Below are 21905 nucleotides of genomic sequence, written 5' to 3' on the forward strand. Positions count from 1 at the left end.
ATCTATACAAGCACATACCAAACCAAAACCCAAACAAGCTTTTAATTGATTGATGATGTTAATGAATATATCCCATCTATGTTCAAGGAATTCTTGCAAAGGCTGTTGTGCAGCTGTAATGCTGTTTCTGCAGCACACCACAATGACTTTTCCACCAACTTTTGCACTGCAATAGCCAGCTAATAACAAATTGATTCACCCCAGATAAATACCATACATGAACAAAGTGCTAAACTGTGCCTGAGGTAATTAAGAATCCACTGTCCTCTCATTAAAGTCTCTATTCAATTAAATTCTTCAAACTACGCCTAAAACACTACCAGGCTGTTATTTTTGATTACTTCAGTATTTGCTTAAAAACCAGCAAAACTAATCCAGAGCAAAGAATCAGACTTTTGAGATGTAGCCTCAGAATATGTGTCTTCTAGTGTGAAATAATCATGCCTTCAAAAAAAGATCAAAATGCTTGTTTTATTGCAGAAACCTTGTGATCAAGAGTATGCTCCTTGCAGCTGACTGTGACTTACCCAGTGTTTGTGAAGAGCCCATCCAGTGTTTGCTCTGCTGGAACAGCAGCCCAGCATTGACTTCTACAAGGAAATTCCAAGGATCAAGGTATATTTAAAGTACTCATTGGATTGTAAAAGAACTAGAGGGCACCCAAGCGTAATAGAACACATTTTAGTTTACCCCCTACTCAAGTTTTAGTGCAATTTTACCCTCCTGAAATAACTGTACTGTCAGCACTGTCTCCAGCACATTCAGCCAGGTTGCCTGAATTACTTGAAGAGCCCAGGACAAGGCAAATACACATTTTCATTCTCTGTTTGCATCTAACAAATAACAGATGTTGCAATATTGAAGAAGCACACCTGATGTGACTAACAAGGGATTTCTAAAATATTTGCCCTAAGATGACAGCCACCCTGCTATTAAGCATTTACTTAATGAAATGTGTACAAAGGGAAATGCTGTAGCCATTCTCTTTAAGACGGAGCAAGCTGCTTGACATAAAGGTTTCTTGAGTGACCTTGGGCTAAATCTGCATTACCAGAAGAATGCAGACCCGAGCTTGAGAATACTTGTTTCCTACCAGCCTTCAAGGATCCCAGAAGGAGCCTGTCGAGCCCAGGACGTGGTGCCGCTGCCGTCACAGCCACTGTCCCCGCGTTCCCTCGGGCGGTAGCCCCTGCCATGTGACTGTCCCCGCGGTCCCTGGGATGTGCCAGCTGAACCCTCCTGCATCCACCGGAGGGAATCTGGCACGGCACCTCCCGGCGAACCTGCCAGGAAGCAGGGTCAGCCCTTTGCAAATAAACCCTGCCTGATCTGAGTAACACAAATGGACACCTGGAAGATTAATTCATCCCCTGTAATAATACAACTACTGTTTTCACAAACCAGTGGCATGCAATAGTTTCTTATTAAAATGCTCAGGATACGCATTAAGATATCTCTAAACAAAGTACAGCTTAAGGAAAGGAGAGAATGAAAAATTTTCTTGCTTACAATTTGCCACTCTTTCATCAGATTTTATATAAAGCTACGAGCAGCACTGTAAATGGACCAACGAGTTGTCTAATTGTCTAGAACACCCTCACATAATTTATATTGTCTCTTAATTTCTGTTTTGTAACCTCCATGGCTGTCTTCAGTGAATCACACATAGCTCGACTTGGAGAGCACATCAGGGTATGATTTTTTTCCCTTTGTTTCCCACTTTCCCACAATGGAAGCATGCAAATTTCAGCAAGGTATGTACCTACCGCATTAATCCTTTCTAATGTGATTCCAGTTGTCTCCTTAAAAGCAGAATCTAAAAGATTATTTTTACTGTTTCCATTCTCTATTGTGGCACACAGTTTTCTTCCTGAAAGGATATTCATCTAACTCTATACACACAGAGATGAATATACATTCGAATCACAGATACATATCAATTTAACACACATCACAGACTGGAAATACATTATTAAAATTAAGTGCATTACAGAGAATAGATGTATAGACAAAACTGCTGAGGCACTCGACTCTCTCAATTCCACGGTGCCTTAACACTTGCCGCAAACCTGCCATCCCTTTGTAATGCAGTCCTGAGATGCTTAATCTGTTTTCTCTCTTCCCAAGACGTAAATCAGCAGCAAAGTTGCCTGTGGAGGAGCAGAGTCTGGGGGGTAATTGTGGCCTGGTGGGTTATCTGTCTGTAGCTGCGTGCACAGTGGGTCTGCTCACCAAATTTTTAGCGTGCGTATTTTTTCAGGCTCTTTTCCAGCAGGGAGTTAGGAAGTGAGAAACAACAGAACTAGTTTAATGCACCGGGTAAATCAGACCAGCTTATTGTGAAACCCATCGCCACACATGATTGTTATGATAATACACGCGAGTGAGCTCTGGTTATTACATGCACAGCCCTGTACTAACTGCTCCCTACAGCTCACCCGTTCTCTCACTTTAGCAACACCCCACACACCTGTTCAAATAATATTACTATTACCTTGTGTTGACACCACATCCACCCTTTCCTTTCATATAATAAGAGCTCCTGGTGAACTGTAAATGGAAAGCTTGTGGTAGCAGAAGCCGATTGTTTACCTGTCTCCAGTTTGTTGCCACAGATACTTGGTTGGGAGACGGGAACAAAGATCAGTTTGACATCCTTGTTAAGCAGGATTTGCCCCCCACCTTACCCACAAAAGGTTACGAGTTGCTATTCAAGCCTGAGCTCCGCAGGTGTGCCATCACACCTGTCTGAAAGAAAACAAAATACAGTTTGTTTCAATATGGCTACTGCCCCAGCAAAATAAAGAAGATCTTGCCCTGCAACACAGGCACAAGCATTTGTTTTAATATTTCAAGGAATCCAAGCAAATGCTGACAGATAGTTCTGTTTATATTCAGTATACAAGCCAAATACGATGCAAGCTTCCCCAGCAATTGATGGGAGTGAGCATCTGACCCTGCCCACTAAACTAACTCATGGACAAACTTATGGCAAAACTCAACTCAAAACCAATCTGGCAATGGAAAAGAGAATTTTATAACTCTCCAAGTATTTCAAAGCCAGGTCTTATGGGGCTTTGAGCAACCTGATCTAGTGTCCCTGCCTGTGGCAGAGGGGTTGGAACTAGATGATCTTTAAGGTCCCTTCCAACTCAAACCGTTCTATAATTCTATGATTAACATGAGACTGAGTCCAAGGCCAAGCCAGGGACAGGCTGGGCCTCACAATTAATTTTCTTCACCGTTGCGCCCTGATGGAGCTGCTGCTGATACTGAGTCACATGTAAGTCTTTGCATAGAGAGCTGTCATGGTTTTAGAATAGGGAAAAGTTAAAAGCTGTGGGTCCTAGTGCTATTCTGCTTGGTTGAAGTCTATGCCCAACTTCTTATACCAGTGACAGTGTAAGTCTAGGGTAAATTGGCAAAAAATGGCAAAATCTACCTCCTATTTGAGGCCTGGAGAAAACATAATGCGATTTTGTCCATGCAAAGCAGTGCACTACAGAGACCTAAATGTACCCATTCATTCATGTGAATTTGCCATTTGACATCTGCTGAAGGTGATGGAAAGACTTCGGTGGGCATTTGGTCCAAGAGCTGAGTCACTGGAGTTTCCGATGCTTTAGGTAAAAACATTTTTACCAAAAAGGGCTAATGAAAATTTCTTTCCCATTTTCCAGCTAAAGCAGTGCTCTATTTTTACTGCTTTATATTCTTATTAGTATCCTAATCCCCATCTGCTTCTATCATGGTTTGAAAAGTATTGTTCATAGTCACCTTCTTATGAAGGTATCCCTGAATTAGAATAAGCAAGTGTTGTAGAAGTGTAGCACCAGCTGGTTTGGAAGGAGTTTGTATACCGAGCTGCAACTTACACAGAGAAACGTCCTTGAGGCTGGGAGCATATTTTATTTATTGCTTTATTTATTGCATATGTCAAGTAAATGGAATCCCAAATTATGAAGATGCAAAACACAGTGTGAGTATTTATCAGCACTGAATGTTTTTATGTGCTCCAAAATAACTTGGGGTTTCCCAGCTGACTGTGAGCAGCTTGCTGGTTTTGAAGATCTAGCACCTTTGGAACTGAAGGGACATGCTGAATTTTAAGCACTTGGAAAGAGATTTAATTGCTTGGACAGCACCACCTTTTTTTTCTTTTTTTTTTTTGTGTGTGTGTGTGTGTGTGTGTGTGCTCATCAATAGCAAATGATGAAGCCTCTGGGGGATATTAACACAAGTAAACTAAACACAGGAGTGGGACTGTTTAAACAAGGTGAGACAAAAGCCTTTATACTACAAGCAAATGAATTTGATAGCAATTTTTTATGTTTCCACCTCTATTGTTGCAGATGTCTGCATTTAAATACGAACTTTATCTTTTTTGGCCCTGGTTTTCCTCCCTCATTAGACTGCATGGAGGTCAGAGACCCTCTTATCTCATGGGCTACTCCTGCAAGGACCCAGGAGCTCGTTGCGTTCCCCTTGCAGCTTTCTATTGAGGTGGGGATAGAACGTCTGCTTGCTCCCCCACCCTCTCAGAACAGGAAAGGATTTGCCCTGGCTAGTAGCTGCAAAGGCATGAAGTCATCTGTGTCCATGCTTTTGCTTCCACGTGAACTACCCCGTCACAACTGCTGCCTGGCATGGAGCCCCTGTGCACCTCAGAAACACCACAACCCTCCAAAAAAGCCCTGGTGGCACTTGAAGCCCTGGAGCAGCTCACAAGGTAGTGCTGGTAATATTGGCTCCTGCTTGCCTGGTGAGACTGTCCTGCACATGAACCAAGAAACTGCTTCCTCGTTAAAGCTGGAGAAGGCAATGTCCTTCTGCATGATTGCTGCCCCAGTGCAGTGATGCTCCTGCTGGGATGGACTCCCACAGTCTCTGAACAGACACAGCAGAAGTCAAGGGGAAATGTTGGCTTGTAGCACTGTGTCCACCTGCCCCTCTAAGTCCAGGCGCTCCCACCCTCACAAACCCTCCCAGGGATTTAATACCTGCACTGCAGCCCACACACGTCACCCATTCCTGGCGCTGCATGTTTCCAGGGCTGCTGGAGAAGTAAAAAGGGAATAGAAGACAAAGTCTTTTAAAATGATCCTAAATGGATGTATGTTTCAGTCTTATCAATTGGAAGTATTCTTTCCTGCTACTGCATTTTTATGGGAATATTTTCAACCTGCTGAAAAGACTAAGTAATACTGATTTTCAAATATTCTAAACAAAATATAGATGCTAGACTGCTACAAACATAGACACCAGCATCTCTGAATGAAAAGATAGCCTGTTGAATAAATAATGCATATTTTAAAACGTCTGAACTTAAAGGATAAATGGTAAGAGCTTCAAAGGAGCCATTGATCTATGGAGTACATAATATGCATGTTAAAAATTATTGGAATATTTATTTACATGACACATGAATCAGAAGAAGCGATTATGGTCCTTAGAGCAAATTATACATGTTGTGAAAATTGTCAAAGTGCTTCTTTTACCAGAAGCAAGTGTATCCTGTCAGTGGACAAACACATCATCTTTGGGAAAAAAAACCAAAAAACCCCAACCAAACAAAAGGAAGTAAACCCGAGGCTAAAAGAAGGTTGAAAGAGAAAAGGGATAAAAGAAAAAAAAAAAAAAAAGAAGAAGAAAATAAAAACCAACTCTTGTCCCATGTCAAAGTGTGTTTCATGCCCATCAAAGGAAGAAAAGCCCACACTGCCCTGCCCCACATCCCGCGCATTGCTGCTGTCACACTTCATGGGGGGAGGGAACGCTCCTGTCTCTGTGTGCCAAAGTCCGGGGTGCCAGCTCTTCTCCCTACAGGCCGAGAAATTACAAATGGGGATTAATTCATTCCAGCCACTGCTGTGTCCTCTGTGCTGAATTAAGCTGCCAGATGAGTGCTCTGCTTTCCCGGCCCGTGCCCCTCTGAGTGACATGGGGGACAGGCGGGGAACCGCAGCCCACTGGCATCGTTTGCACCTTTGTGTGTGGAAATGCGCTTTTTAGGGCTGTGCCTGCAGCTCCTCAAGTGCCTCAGCACTGCCAAGCACTGACTGAAAACAATCTGGTGTGCCCCCTCATACCTTCAAGAGGAGCAAAACGGGGAAACATTGCCTTGCAGTACTTAGTGTGCCCAGCAGCCAGGTCCATCGCTCACCAGCATCTGGCCGATGGGCTTGTGCCTGGGTGCAGCTCTCAGAAGGGTTTGCACTGCTCCTTCCCCAGTGCTCCGTGGGTGACATGGCTCTTCTCCTCCGGCACATGTTTTGCTAAGGAGGAGGGATGCCAACTTAGAAAATTCCTCCACATGCCCGTGTTGCTGTGATCACACTGCGGTTTACGCCATACCCTGGTCCCTGAGAATTATTTGGTTTTTTCAGGCTGCGAAGAGGAAAAAGGCTTTTTGTCACGAAGGTATGACCTGGACATGGTGGCTCAGAGACTGCCTCTGACCCACGGGATGCTGGCATATGGCTGGCAACAGCCTGCAGCCAAGCTCCCAAGTGCTGTACAGCCCCAGGGTGCCCAGTCCCCAGATCAGCTCTGATGTGCTCCAAGGGCTGGTGTATGCACGCCTGCTTTGGACATTTGGGGAAGCAGGCTCTACTGGTAGGCAGAGCACGCAAGTTTTCTCTTACCCAGGAATGAGAGTAAAGGGTGGATTTTCTAATGCAAAAAAGCAAGCAGTTGTATGGGGGAATATATTTAGCCAGTGTTTTCAGATCACATGTTCTGGGACCGGAGAGCAGAACGTTTTCAATACTGTTTTGGAAGCACGCTATTCAGTATTGCAAACCTTACTATTGGAGAAACCAGTAAATTGTGTCGCATCTAAAACAATTACTTGAATTACTTGTACCGTGGTTTCTTCTTTCCAACTGTAAAGGTTTTACAGAAATGTGACTTCTATAGCTACAAAGCCTTGAAAATATAAATAATAGTAAAATGCTGCACTGCATTTGCATAAACCTGTTTATCCTATACATGGTTTATTCATTAACTCTCGGAACAACCAGCAGGACAGCTATGGCATTCCTTATGACCACTTCGCTTGTGGCTGAAAATGCAACTATTTAAAAGGAACACTACAGAAAGTGAAAATAAATACCATTCCCATGTGAAACTGCAGGAAAAATGCCACAGGAGTTGGCATTTGGCTTTTACATGAAATGAACCTTTCCTCTCACTTGGAAATTTCAGAGGGAGCCTCAGCACCTGCAAGGACTGGGACCTCCATGCCACAGCTCACCAAAACGGACACACAGCATTAGCCGTGTCCATAGCTGTGCTCTGCAGACAGCATTCCAGTTACGGACAGAAAATACCTGGCTCCCTCATCTATTCCTCTTAGAGACGGTCTTCTAGTCCTTGACAATTGCAGTGTCCCATGAAAAGAGATTCCTTGCAACCTCTACTTCCAATGTGCTTCCCAACCAGCTCCTCCTTCGGAAAGCTCCTGGTAATCACCTCAGTTTTCCCCACGCTTCCTTTCTTACCAAAAACTCGCTCCGCATAAGAAAGGTGATAAAACAGGAATGCATTTTGCCTGTTTCATCTCCTCGCTTCTGTAAAGAAGAGTGCATGTTGCCACTGGTACAAGTGGAAAACTGGAAGTTTGTTTGACAGCCGGTGACTTGCTCAAGGTCACAAAAGAGCCTCAGTAGCAGAGCTGGGAACAGAATTTGGTATCCTAATTCCTAATCTGGCAGCCTCACCACAACTCTCATCACGCAATCAAAAAGCTCCTTTTAAGGAATGCTTTTGTGACTAAGAGAAAATTCAAGGCATTAGAAGAAAGAGTCCTTTTAATTTGCCTTTGTTCAAACATTTACGCCTTTTGCTATATGGAAAACATGATTTAAACAAGATACGGGATTACAGTATGATGAAAGACTCTAAAATCTTTGAAAAACAAAAAATAATTATGGCTGCATTTAGGACTGTACTGATCCCAGGCATTAGGAAGCAACCAATTAGATATTCATTTAGAGTTTTATACATAGCATAAGGAATAAGTAAAGACGAGCATCTCTTGTGATCTGGTAAGACTTTCCTGAGTGCTGTATGCAGGCTTTCGCATTTCTGAAGAATACTACATATAACAGGAAAAATTTTCACAGCTCTTTAATAAGACTTCATTTTCTAAAGGTCCTAACTTGTTGCACCGCCAAGTTTTTCAAAAAGCAAACCCAAATCCTTAAGCTGCTAAACTCAACAGGAGATTGCCCTGACCTGAAACAATCCAGGGTTTGGTACGTCCTTCCTTGAAGAGCAGCTCAGTAGTTTACCAGCTCTCCCAGGATACATCAGCTTTGATATTTAGAAACTCTACAAGATAGTTTTATATTTTAGGACAGCACCTTTTGCTTGCTTCCTCTCCTATGCAATGGAATACTATAATTTGGCAACAGTGGATAGAAACAAAAGTGTACTGAGAACCAATGTTACTGAAAAACTGTATACAAAATAATCTGAGCTGTACAAGCTGAAGTAAGCAGAAGAATAAAAATATTAATAGGATAAACAAAGAAAATGAATGTAAACTTATACCAATCCTTTGGAAAAAATGTTGCTTCTCTCTTTTTTAACACTATGGAAAAGTTCCCGAAGTACAGTAAAAATCCTATTGATAGTATTGCTACTGTCACAAAAGTAGTTGGGAGGCTCAGGATAAGGAGGTTTATGACTTAATTGTACAAGAACATGCATTTTTCTCATTAACTAAAACCGAAACAGCAGAGCTGGAGGAATACAATGCAGGGACCCGCTCCCCATCCTTGAAGTCCCAGCTCAGCCTGTAAAATGCCTGCGCCTTTAAAGCATTTGCACTGACAGGAGGCCCTGTGTTTGCAGATGTGTTAGCCACTTTTTGATTTGATCTTTACGCAATTATTTTGATAAAGAAAGTGTTGGTCTTGTTGACACTATCACTGTAGTCAATACCTAATGACCCCCATAGTTAATTTCCTTATAAATATTTAACTTAATAGAAGTCCTCCCTTGGGTTATAGTACTTTTGACACTTGTATAATCTGAAACAAATCCTCTTTTTTAGTCAAACAGACCATGTTACACACACAGTTGGCTAGCTATTTACAAAGCACCCAATTAAATCCTACTTAATTCTCCCACTCTGAAAATCCCATTTCACTAGTGTGCAGGCTACTGATCACACAAGATGAGGATCTTTCACTGAGCCCGGACAGAAATTTACAGCCAGCAGGACTTCATTGTACAAGAGCTTGCCGTAAAAATAATTCACCCGTCAAATGCTAGATACAAATGGCGAAGAGAATGTGCAAATTCAGAGGATTGAAGAAATAAGCTGAAGAATCACGGTTAAAGACAGGTAAATCTAGTTTAATGTTCACATGTAGTAGTTACACATCACAGAGATTAAACAGGATTTTAACTGTAACATAGCTGCAGTGAAATGTAAGTAACTTTGTACTAGAAAAATAATCTTGATGCAGTTATCCTATTTTTGGTCTACTTAGGTTCATTTTAAGATGAATTTACATCACTGATCATAATGACTTTGCCCTTGTGCCTTTCTTCAGTTCACTATTAATACTCTTTGGACGAAGGAAACAGCAACTGTTTTTGTTAATGGTTTGCCCTTTGGCTGCAAGCAGAGAACAGTTTTCAGTTTTTAAGCAATTAATAAGCTGTAGGAACACAAACTTGCGATAAAACCTTTTGGTACTAAATGAAGTTCCCGAGCAAATTTCTTATCAAATGCAAGAGCAGATAAAAAAAAAAAGCTGATTAGAGATCTAAAGCATTGCCCCCATAACGCAAAAAAAAACTAGATAGAATTTGTTTCTCTTGTCTCAGTAAAAAACACATTTTACTGCTACTTTTATAGAATGCACTAAAAATCCCTGTGCCTAAATGACAAAAGTGTAGTCTCGAAATGTATAATACACTTACAAACATTTTAAGTCTAGATTGAGGAAAACACGTTGTATGGACTCCAAACAAGTTTATTTGCAATTAGACACGTCATGCAATCATGCAGGACCACTAGCTAAAGCTGCAACTTTCGAGTCTAAAGGACATTTGGGGACAAAAAAAGTCCTAAACATTCAAGATATTTCCATATTAGCAGCTCCGTATTTGAGCTGCGGTTTTCTAAAGAGATATTCCCACAGATTAAAAAAAACATACACACCTTTATAATATTTACAAAAAAAATATTTAATTAAAAATATTTTATAATTACAGTAGTCTATTAAAGCATATACTTTTCTCACACTTATAGAACATCTCTATATATACACAGTATGAAATGTCACTCATTTGTCTATACAATATGTAACATTCCTGCAGGGAGAAGAAAGTTCCCTGGGCCCCAATAAAATCCATCTATTTTAAACAATAGATGTCAAATATATCTACAAATGCTCTGGTAGATTAGTAAAGCTTCAAGATTCGGCTGCTCGGTCCCTCAAGAGTTACAAGGTTTCTAAAGTCTGGTTTAGGCTCGGTCCTCTATCCCGGGGCAGAGTCGCAACTTTTCCCGCTGCCACCGTGGGACACGCCGCCGCTCACAGCTGGCCGGGAACGACGAGAAGAGACGGAACCAGGGGGGAAGGGGGGAAAGGACACGGGGAGCTGGGGGTGGGGTGGGGGGGACCGCTACGGACGTGCAAAATGGTGAAAAGGCTGGGCTCTGCCGGGGTGAAGCATGGGAACTGCTCGGGGGGTTGGACGGCTCCTTCCTCCGGTGCGGCGGGGCAGGGCCGGGCCCCCCCCGCCGCCGCCCGCCCCCCGCGTTGCCTCTGCGCGGCGCGGCGCCGCCGCACACCTGTGGGAGAGGAATGAATAGAGGGGGTGTGTGAACCGCTCCGCTCCAGACCGACTGGCGCCACCAACAAAACACAAGACATGCTTGATCAACAACCCAAAACAAACCAGGTCAAACAACAACCGCAGCTCCCAGGCTGGGCCAGGCGGAGGGAGGGATGCGCAGCTGCACGCCGCAGCCAGAGGCGCTCCGGGGGGAGGGGGAGTGTTTGGGGGGGGGGGGGGGGGGAACCCCAACCACCCGGTAATTAGGAAAAATAAAACAACCACCCCGTAATTAAAAATAAAACCCCAAAGCCGCCTGCAAGTATTTCTCGTCGGGCTCCGGTCCCCCTTCGGCAGGCTTCCCGCAGGATGCGGTGTGGCCCCGCCGAGCCCGGGCTCTGCGCCGCGGAGGGCTGCGCTCCCCCCGCCCGCGGCCCCGCGCCCGCCCGGCACTCACCTGGGGAGCGGCGGTCAGCGGCAGAGGATGCTGTCCCCCGGCTTGTTAACAGAGCCTGCCTGCGCAGCAACCAAACACGGCAAATTAACAACTGGGGAAAAACGACACGGAGACCTCCCCCACTGCCCAGACCCCCTCCTCCTCCACGCACCCAGGCACTACCATAGCCCCGTCCGGAGCGCTCAGGGAAGCCCCCGGAGGGGACAGAGCCAAGGGGGTCACCGCAGCGCTGCGGCAAGCCCCGGGGCGCGGGGAACGCCGCTTCCCGCTCCCCCGGGCTGCCACCGGGGGTCCCGTAGAAGGGAGTCGCTCCCCCATTCCCGCCCCTCCAAAGCACGCTGCGTTCCATGTGCACAGCCCCCACAGCCCCTCACACTCGCTACACGGCGCGGAGGCTGGAAAGCGCGGAACAGCGCGCCTGTGCCCGTGTGTGCAAACACGCCGGCTACAGGTACTCTCTCGAGAGGCTGTAATTACACGGTACACACCGCGCGGCTGCCTGCCCGCACCGAGGGGATGCGGGCACCCGCCGCCCACCGCCGGGGCGTTCCTGCGCCCGTCTGCCCCGTCCCCTTCGGGAGGTCGGGCTTCTCGGCAGAACCACGGGGTCGAGAGTAGCGGCACATCCCCGGGGCGCTCCCACGGCGGCCGGCGCTGACCACCGCGCCACGCCGCTCCGCTCCACTCCCCGCGCTCGTGTGTCACGCACCTCTTACCGGATCAGTGTTAAGGGCAGTCAGCGGGGTCCTGGGGGTGCCCGCGGGACAGCTGCCTGGGTGCAGAGCGGGCGGCGGCGGCTGCTGCCGGAGCAGCGCTGGGTGCGTCTCCAGAGCCAGCTGCAGGTCGAGGATATAGTCGATGACGTGCTGCAGGATCTCCACTTTGCTGACCCTCTTGTTGGGAGGGATGGTGGGCACCAGCTTCCTCAGCCGGCTGTAACAGTCATTCATATCGCACTGCAGGCACAGCGCCGCCGGCTCCTCGCCCGACGGCGGGCCCCCCTTGCAGCCGCTGTGCTCGGCCAGGCACCGCAGGGCCGGGTGCCCCCCGCCGCCGCCCGCCACGCCGGGCTGCGCCTTGCGACTGGGGTGCCGGACGGGGCTCACGGCTTTCATGGTGCAGCAATGAGGGAGGGAATCCTCCCTCTCCACCACCGCCGCCTGCTGCTGCCGCTGCGACCTCGGGAAGCCGCGCACGCACCGCCCGCAACGGGAGCGGAGCGCGGCCGCAGCGCCTCGATGGCGTTAACGGCGCCCGCCTCGGGGATGTAAGGAGAGGCGCTCGCAGAGCCGCGCGACAACAGCGGCACCGCGAACCGCCCCCCGGCCCGAAAAAAAAAAAAAAATAAGGTTTTTCTTAAAATTAAAAGCTCTAGCTCCGCAGCCGACCAGCCACGAGCACGACCGCCTCTGCCACCGCTGCTGGCCGCGCCGCCCCCTATATAGCGCGGGGCGCGGGCGGGGCGGGCGGCGCCGGGGAGAGGCGGGGGCGCCGCCGCGGCGCGGCCGGGCGAGCGCGGCGCGGGAGCGGGGGGGGCGCCGCGGGGCCGCGCCGCAGCCAATCAGGGCGCGCCGGCCCCCCCCCCCCCGGAGCGCGGCGCCGGCCAATGGCGGCGGGCGGGCGGCTCGCGCTGACCCCCCCGGGAGGAGGAGGCGGCGGTGGCGGAGGAGGAGGAGGAGGAGGAGGAGGCGGTCCCGGGGAGGAAGGACTGCGGGAATGCGGGCGGGACCCGCCGCCCAGCGGCTCCCGGCGCCGTCCCCGCGGTCCGGAGCGCAGCCCCGCGCGAGCGGCGCCGCTCCCCGCCGCCCGACCCGGACCGAGGCGGCTGCACCCGCCCCCCACATCCCCCCCATTCCCTTTCCCGGGAGGGTTGGCATCTCATCGGGTGGTGAAGCGCATTTTTATCCTCTCGGTGTAGGAGACTCATTCCGGCTTTACAGATTTTTTGAGGGACTTGGGAACGCTGGTTTACAGGCGGGGAAAATCCCAAGCAAAACTTGAGCGTGGAGGAGAAGGAAGGAGGAGGGTTTAGGGACTTCAAGCAAAGCAATGCCAGGGAACATTAAATTAGAGCACATAACTATTAAAAATGCATGGAGATGGAGTATTTAAAATTCCTCCATGACATATAATATTAATCCGTTTTATGTAAAATTCATACCTGTAACTTAATTTGGTCCATTAATGCACCAGATCACGTATTAGTAGATGTACCATGTTTTAAATATGATGCTGGAAATGTCCAGAGTTCTGTACTTTGAGACAGAGCATTAAAATTAACAGATATATACTCCCGAGTCCTGCTTAAGTCATCTTGTGGCAGATTGTAACCTTTTAATTTAATAATGCAGTGTTGAAACTTCCTGTTAATTCCTGCTAAGGATTAAGAGCCACTGTGTATTTGAACGGGATGCCGGTGTAAGAAATTTGGCGCCTGATCCTACAGATGCTGTAGCACTGCAAGCTGTCCGTGAGTGAAGCAGGGCTGAAGGAAGGAGTAAAGGCTGCAGGATCTGCCCCTAAGCTTGTAAGTCAAACCCAATAGAAGGGAAGAAATCCATAATGGTGATTAATGATTACATGTCCCCTCCAAGCTTAGTCACAACGGGTGATATATAAAGGATACAGTGGGAAGCTGTCAAACCCAGAACTTGAATGAGGGGTGAGGCTGGATCATCTGAAGCGTATAATGAAGCACACTTGTATTCTCTCTCACCTCTTAAAGACACATGTTTTGAGGCTTTGCTTAGAAATACCCACACTCGTTTTCCTTATTTTGTCCCACACTGCCACTGCCATCCATGGCAGTTAGACTCCCCTCAGCTCAAAATCCAAGTGTGTGGTGTAAATCTAAGCTGAGGTCTAGATTTGTATGGCACATCATGAGGATGTGATGGGAAGGTGTATTTCCATAAGCTATGGTCTGGATGATCCCTATTCTGTTATAGCCATTGGTGAAACTCCTTGCAGTTTCCTTGGCAGGCACAGGCCTTAAAGTGTATATTATGGTTAGTTTGTCTGTTTTCAGGAGTCCTGGCAGTATGGACAGATTTGATGTACTGTCTAGAAAAAAAAACAACATTGTAAATTATGGTGAAAATGCAGGCTCAAATCTTGCTGGTGCCATTTAATTAAAATCTGCATGAAACTAGATATCCTGTAATATTGGGCTGTTCTGTTTGTACTGAATCCCCTCTGGGAGCTCCGCTGATCTCACTGGAAATCTCTGGGAAACCCCAATATGTAACTGGCTCCCCTCTAGTCCTCCCAAGCTAATTTGGACAGATTATTTCTCTACACGCACACAAACACACACACACACATACGCACACCCTGGAGCAGCAAATCCACTGAGACCACACTGGTTCTTGAAGATGACTCAGTATTTCTGTAAACTCATGAAGAACCATGAAATGCCTCACACCTCTTTTTCCATAGGGCTACTCCCACCGCAGGGGGTACAAAGGAAAATCCGAGGGTCTGCAAGAGCTGCAGTTGCGAGAGGATCAGGTGCGTTCGTGCAGCTAACGTATCACAGTGGAGATTTGTGGCAGAGGGAAAAACAGCCACAACTACCACATAAATATTCAGGGTTTTCCTCTAGTAACTCCCTTTGATACTCATGAAGCTGATACATGCTAGTCCGACATGCTGAACAATGTGCACCAATTCCCTGTCAACAACTGGCCTGCTTTTGCTCTCCTTGAAGTCAATGGTGGTTTTGTCATTGACTTAAGTGGGACCAGGTTAGGTTGGCTGCTTTTTTCCAAATTTAGGGTGTATGTGCTTAGTACATTGCTTTAGAAACGGGTTGGAAAACCCAGAATATTATCCATCTAGGTGGACATAGTAAAACTCTTCATCCCTACAGAGGCTTGTACTCAAGAAAGAGGGACAGTGGCTGTTGTTCATTCTTTTGTCCTATTAATAGCAATATTTTTCATGGTGTGAATATATAGGGATTAACACTTCTATCTTTCACCAGACCAAGTTTGGATTTTTAAATAAATTCTGCGCATCTTTAAACATCTGGTCTCTTTCTGGCTGGCTGGAGGAGTTTATCTGACTTGGCTGGGTTTTTCTGTGCTCTCTTCCCACATCCAGGGTCAAGATTCATTTCCATTGTAAGAAACTCTTGCAATATTAACACAAGATCCTTGATAATGCTTTACTGGACCAGTTTGGTCTATTAAAAGAGAGTCAGTGAGTTCAGACCACATCATAGGTGTTCTCTGAAGATTAGAAAAGTTGCTTTTGATTCAAATCCAAAGGAAAACAAGTCAAAAATTAAAATGTAATGACTGGCCTTGTATGCCCTGTGTCATGAGGATAATCCCGTTGAATTTAACGAGAAGGAGTAACGTATTCCGAATTTGTCAGCACAGGTCTGAATATATGACCATGCCATTGACCCCACGTGAAAAAATAAACCTGAGACGTTGATGCTGTCTCTTGAGCCATGACCCCAGCGAAGGGGGACAGTCCTTCCAAGCACAGAATGTGTGACATTTCCTCTGACAGCACTCTGGATCCACAGATGTTTGTGCATGATATGGTGCTATTGAACCAACCGTACCACATTAGTTAAAATAGTCTCTGGACAGATAAAATTTGAAGGGAACACATTCAGGTATGCAGAGGAAAGCAAGCAATCAACGTGGTTACTTACACAAGGTTACTTGCTATACCTACCTTAAGAGGGCATGAAATGCACACAAATGCTCAATGCATTTTTATTCTTAAGCAGGTTATAAACAGTGGTTGAGTCAAGTGTCCTCGTTTTTGAGCTTGGGGCACACCGTGTCAGAGCAGTGCAGTAAAATCCCGAGCTTTCCTTTGCTGGAGGCTGATAACTGGTGTGGCAGGTTTCATCCTGGTGGGCATAAAGATACATGATACTGAGACCCCCTGCTCCCCATTCCTGTTGACTTCAGCAAGCAGCCAGATACTCAGGATCTTGGAGGAGCTGCTCACCACCTAGAAAGGCTGATCATTAAAAAAGCATTATAAATCTCTGAATGGTTTATGGTTTATGAGGGAAATAGCAATTGATTCCTCAGTGGTGCCATTACTCTCCACTATTGCTATCATTCAAAAGGCAATAATGTTGGTTATTTACCTTCAATTAAAATATCTAGTTAGTTGTGATGTCATTTAAAATAGCAGTATAATGTGTTTAGTGCTCCCTTATCAAACACCATAGATAAACTCCTCTTGGCAACAGGGGATAGTGATATGAAATGAAAAATTGGGCGGGGGAGTGAGATGGAGGAAAGAATATGTAAATCTTTTACTGGGTTGTTATTCCTACATGCCTGTATGTCCCTTTAGATAACAGACTGGAAGTGAGACTGAGGCTCCTTTGCAGCAACACCCCATGGATCCTCCAAATGGGTCAGGGAAGATCCACTGGGCATTCAGGAAGTACAGAGAAGTCACCTCACTATGCAGAGTGTACCAATGGACTGAAATCCATCGGTCTTCTGGCACCACTCCTCACCAGGGATAATTCATCACCAAAGCTCTTGATCACCAAAACTTGACTTACAACTCTTTCCCCAAATAAAATGAGCCATCTTCAGTATTGTTGTCCTTATATTCCTCAAATCCAGAATCTAAATACAATTTATACACTTTACTAAATTTTCTTTTTTCTCATTTTCTGGTTGTGTTCATTTCATATAGAAATTTCTTCTCAATAAGAAAATCTGCAAGATTATCAAGTTTCTTGCTGTGCTGTCTCCAGCATGGCTATGTTGTGGGAATTTGTTCAAACCCACCTCATCCCTTTGAGAGTCTTCAGCAGCAGAAAACATTGGTATGTCACTGACAGGCGCCCTGGCATTTGCTGGTGGTTGTATGTCAGCTGAAGGCTAATGTCATTTAAGAAGGTTGCTTTGTTCAGGTGACCAGAAACACTGGGTTTGTCGGGTAATGTCAGATTTCTGCATTGACTAAAGCAAGCTTGTGGCAAGAAAGATAACTCATGTTGACAACCTTCTGCAGTGTGGTCCAAATATAAGCAATCAAGACGCTTATTCTGGGGAAGGGGAAAATAATTTAGGAGTATTTGGAGCAGCTTCCTGAGGAACACTCCATTAAACTGAGTTACATAGTAACAGATTGAATTTAGAGTCTTAACTTTAATTTTATTTTGTGTAGATTTAGATCAGATTTATGTGCAATGTCATGCCCTTTGTTTGCAGACAGAAATCCTCAGCCAATCTGCCCGAAAACCGATGGTATGATACAGCCTCATACTATTTTTGTGTTTGTTATGAGTTTACATTAAGAGGTCCATAATCACACAAATAATGCAGCCTACAGGGACAATGAGCAAATCGACCTAAATTAAATAAGTATCTAGATGTGTACATGTTCATCTGCATATGTTATCATTACACCAATGATACTAGTATTTATTTTCAGGGGACCTGAAGAGCTTCATCAGCAAAAGTCTAAGTTCATACCACAAAAAAACCCTCAATAGCAATATTTTGCACTAATACAACATTTTACATTTTGAAAACTAATAGTAACATGTTCATTATTTGTTCTCTATGAGTGTTTTAAGGAATTCTTCCACATCTTCGGAATTTATTTTTTTAATATGTTTTTAAAAAGTTTTTAATTTTTTTCGATCTTAAAAAAAAAAAGAAGTTTAAAATTAAAAGAAGAAATCACATCTTTTTTCCCGACTGTGCAGACAACCTTTCCCAGAGTGCAAGGACATCCAAGGTAGATGGAGAGACCTTTGCTTCCTCTGTGTTGATGTGAATGCATTGATGTGTTCTGTGACTCTAGTCAGCTGGTTCTCAAAGTACTTTTAAGGGCCAGTGTCACTTTCAGACATAATCTGCTTGCCAAATACTAATTTCCAGTTTTGCATTTTGTTTCATGCTAGCCGGACTAATATGTACGCACTATAGAAAATGGTGTTTGCTGGATTTGGTTCAAGTCAAATTGGTGCCACTACTGGGAACAGAAGTTAGAAAGAACTAGAAATTCAAGTCTGGTGGTTGTGTTTGTGGAGGGAAAGCTTTTCAATGCATCTTCAAATTCCCTGACTGCAGCTATTTATGAGCCACACCGTGTACTTCCCATACCTGCTGAAATCTTTGTAATCTTATTATCTATTTATTTACCTGCTGTAGAGTTCCTGTTGCCATAACACGAGGATCTACCAAGGCCTTAGTAACAGAAGCAAAAGGCTCTTCCTCATTCTTTTGTTCCATCTTGCAGAAGAAATGTTAGAATAGCAGAAATTACTTATTACTTACCAGTTTAATTTGCTTATGTACTTGTGTGTTTGAAAAAGCAGTCTGCTCAAAAGGTGAGTTTTGTATTAATTTGTACCAGGTTGCTTCCTGTGATCATTCTTTATAGCCTATGTGGCTTCTGAGAAAGTTGTCACTGAAGAAAACAAGAGACCTGAGCTTTTGTTGACAGAAACAGCTCTTGAGGAATTTCATGTTTAGAGAGCATGAAAAAAACCATCGACAGGTACTGTCTCCTTTGGAGGCAGACAGGGTCACATCACGAGTTTAATTTCAGCAATAGTATATGCTAGAGTGACCTTATGTATTTATTAGGGCAACAGGATTGTCTAACGAAAACCACTGTGTAGCACCATGAATTCAAATCAAGATATACATTGTGGACTACAAATGGCTGGAGATGCAGAAAAAAGAAAGATGGATGTAGAGAGAATATTGGACAGTGATCCATGAAGTGCAATTCTTCACAGTTAAATATATTCTATGACTTACTAATTTTCCCTTAGAAGAAATGGGAATGAATGTTATTTTCCATTTTGGAGTAATTGTATAGTAATTCTTCATGGTTTTGCTTCTTGTACAAGGGACAAACTAAGCAAAATTATTTTAAAGACATATTCAAAATTGCTGTTAAAAATGCTTCAACATGCAAATTTCTTATAGTTTCACTTTGTTTTCTTTAAGCTAAATGATGTGCATATATAAGAATATTTTGGGTAATCACATAGCTTATGCTAAGTAACTATTTCAAGTTGTCCTCGATACCAGTATGTTTCTACATATTTATCTTGAAGTGTTAATGACATTTATTTTGGTAATTTTTACTCCACTAACGTGCTCTTCCAACACTTTAAAGAACTGATAAAATTTTATTCAAGCAAATCTCTTAATTTACCTCAATGGAGAAATTGACTTGAAAAGCAGCGCAAATCCTTGCTTATATAGAAAGTTTTCCTTGAAGTTAATGAGCTTATTTGCCTGAGTAAGGATATGGATATAGGGACTGCTCAAGTGAGCAGAAGTTTCACAACTGGATGCAAAGTCATTAGCTTACTTCAGACCATCCTCTTGAAATAGTTGCTGAACATTGAGCGCCTGAGAACTGGCTCTCAAAATAATATTTGGTAAAATGTGAAAATGCATATGCAAAAGAGTAAGAAAAATGGAAATTTTAAGCACAAATGTTTAATTGAAAGACATTGTGGTTAGTGGTGATGATTATTAGAAGTAAATTTTATGTCCCCATGGCGTTGTACCCCACGTCCATTGCAGTCTTTTCCACTGGGAGTAAGACATTCCTTACAGACAAAAAGAGTTTTCTTTTGCCCCCAGGAACTTTTTAACACGCACACAATGTATCAATCTTTCTTGCAATATGGTATGAATTATTATTAGAAATACATTAAAAGAATATTATGTATTTGAAATGTTAGCATGAGGTATTATTTATTTATAACTTTGCATCTCAGACTCTTTTTTTTTTGTCCCCTCTGTCTCTTCTTTCTCCTGAACTGTCTTACTCTTGCAGCATCAGGATTCTCTATGGTGTTTAATGTTTTAGTAAGGTGGCAGTCTCTCCTTTCACTCTTTAGGTTACTGTTTCATCCTCATGTGTTGAAAGATGCATGCTTTTACCTCTGCATCTCACAAAAGGTATTCCACCAAGTGTGTGAGCAACCAAATGGGGATGAGTGTGTGTGTGTGTGTCCCTCCTTCCTCCATTGCTTCAGACAGGAGCTGAGGTAGTTACAGCCCATAAAAAAACTACTCCAGATGAAACTTAACTGTCATTGCATAAAGAGGACACACAATGGGAAGGGACTGGATAAAACATTTATTTTCAGTTGTTATTGATGACCTCTCAGAAGTTGCTCGTGGCTCTACTTTGGCCTGTCACTTGTGAGGTAAAGGGTCATCAATAACTTATGGAAATAAATGTCTTAGTGAGAGTCTGGCTACTGCAAGTCCAGTATATTGTCTCACATACAGACATGCAGGCACAGAAAATACAAATCACAGATAAACCAATTTTGATATTAGCTTCTGTCCTTCTATCTTTAGAAAAATGTGGCTTTTTAGAATTTGTTTTGTTTCCATTTCTTTTCTTTTCTTTTCTTTTCTTTTCTTTTCTTTTCTTTTCTTTTCTTTTCTTTTCTTTTCTTTTCTTTTCTTTTCTTTTCTTTTCTTTTCTTTTCTTTTCTTTTCTTTTCTTTTCTTTTCTTTTCTTTTCTTTTCTTTTTTCTCATCTTCTATTTTTTTCTGGTATTTCATAAAGATATGCCCCTAATTTATTTATAAGGGTAAGTCTCCAGGACAAGGTAGCATTACTGAGCTGGCATACCAGTTCCTCAGTACACATGAGTACATTCATAATTGATAGAATGATCTATAGTGTTTAGGCTAAAATAAACTTAAGGTCAAATCTCTGGGAGAGCAAATCTTGCCATTATTCCTGATGAGAAATAAATACGTGCAGGAACTAAAACCTCTGGAGTTGAAAGGGAATAAAACCGAATGCATAAGGGCATTTTGAACAATTCATTCCAAAGTGAAAGTGCTTTTTCTTAGTTTTTCTTCAGCCTTGATCTTCCTAAAACTGTTGTTGGGGCAGGTTAATGACTGACCTTTGAGGGAACCACATACCAGTCTTTGTTCCCTAGCAGTCAGGATCTTGCAGAGGCTTGAAACCTTTGAGGGAGAGAATAGGATTAAACTGCTGTATGAAGTCCGGCGCAGGTGATGATCAATGGGAGCAGAGGAGTGAGTTTCTCAGGACATTCTCTCCCTTCCCCCACCAGCCGGAATTTATTTCCTTTACTGCAAAGTTACCTGATGGAGACGGCTGACTGTCAGTGATTGTTGTCAGATTAATTTTCCTTAAGCAGTCATCAAAAGCATTCAGTGTTAAAATCCAAATAAGATTTTAAAGGTTACTGGCCATTTAAGATTTAAACATCATATCAAGCAGTTGAAATCAGAAAGAATTAATTGAGCCTCACACTAAAATCATATCTACATAAACTCAGCTCACTTGCCACCCTCCAACTTTCAAGGTGTCCAATAAACTAAAGACGAGTGTTTGATCCTGCAATGAGTGTGCACTGAGTAACCCCTGATAAACTGGTGTTTGCACGGTAAGTCCTTCGTACCTGCCTGTCCCAATGCCCAGCTGTACGCCCATGAATGAAGCCATTGGTCCTAATATGCTATTCTGACTACAAGGTCCCTTTGCATGCAGGCTTTTGCATGGGATTAGCTTTCACCTTGCCTGCAGACCGAGTCTGCGCTGCTTGAACCGGTGTAAAAACCCATTGTCACTGTGAGGACTGAGCTGCTGCTGGGATGCATGGGTCCCCTCCCCATCGTCCCTG

The 21905-nt window shown here is 44.2% G+C and overlaps 1 protein-coding gene and 1 long non-coding RNA gene across 3 annotated transcripts in view; both read right to left on the reverse strand.

The window, feature by feature from the left end:
- The window catches only part of LOC148225271 (uncharacterized), a 78248-nt gene extending 75384 nt beyond the window's left edge, over positions 1 to 2864 (reverse strand). The window contains exon 1 of the long non-coding RNA XR_015805083.1: positions 1094 to 2864. This is a non-coding gene — a long non-coding RNA (uncharacterized LOC148225271). The remainder of the gene's footprint in view (positions 1 to 1093) is intronic.
- A 6481-nt stretch (positions 2865 to 9345) lies between these two features.
- ID4 (inhibitor of DNA binding 4) lies at positions 9346 to 12682 on the reverse strand. Of its 2 annotated transcripts, none has more exons than XM_014878036.2 (3): positions 11974 to 12682; positions 11258 to 11316; positions 9346 to 10816 (listed from the first exon to the last, which is right to left on the reverse strand). In XM_014878036.2, the coding sequence occupies exons 1-2, from the start codon at positions 12370 to 12372 to the stop codon at positions 11272 to 11274; spliced, it is 444 nt and encodes a 147-aa protein (XP_014733522.1). In that variant the 5' UTR covers positions 12373 to 12682; the 3' UTR covers positions 9346 to 10816; positions 11258 to 11271. The 2 variants fall into 2 exon arrangements, with proteins under 2 accessions (XP_014733522.1, XP_014733531.1); XM_014878045.2 differs by having other exon boundaries at positions 11967 to 12682.
- Positions 12683 to 21905: the final 9223 nt, after the last annotated feature.

Source organism: Sturnus vulgaris, chromosome 1 (assembly GCF_052056855.1).
Source record: "Sturnus vulgaris isolate bStuVul1 chromosome 1, bStuVul1.hap1, whole genome shotgun sequence".
Lineage (NCBI taxonomy): Eukaryota > Metazoa > Chordata > Aves > Passeriformes > Sturnidae > Sturnus > Sturnus vulgaris.

Coding starts and splice junctions, on each gene's coding strand:
- ID4 (XM_014878036.2), bottom strand. CDS start 12,372: ATGAAAGCCGTGAGCCCCGTCCGGCACCCCAGTCGCAAGGCGCAGCCC. Junction 11,317..11,973: donor CTGCCCTTAACACTGATCCG/GTAAGAGGTGCG, acceptor GTTGCTGCGCAG/GCAGGCTCTGTTAACAAGCC.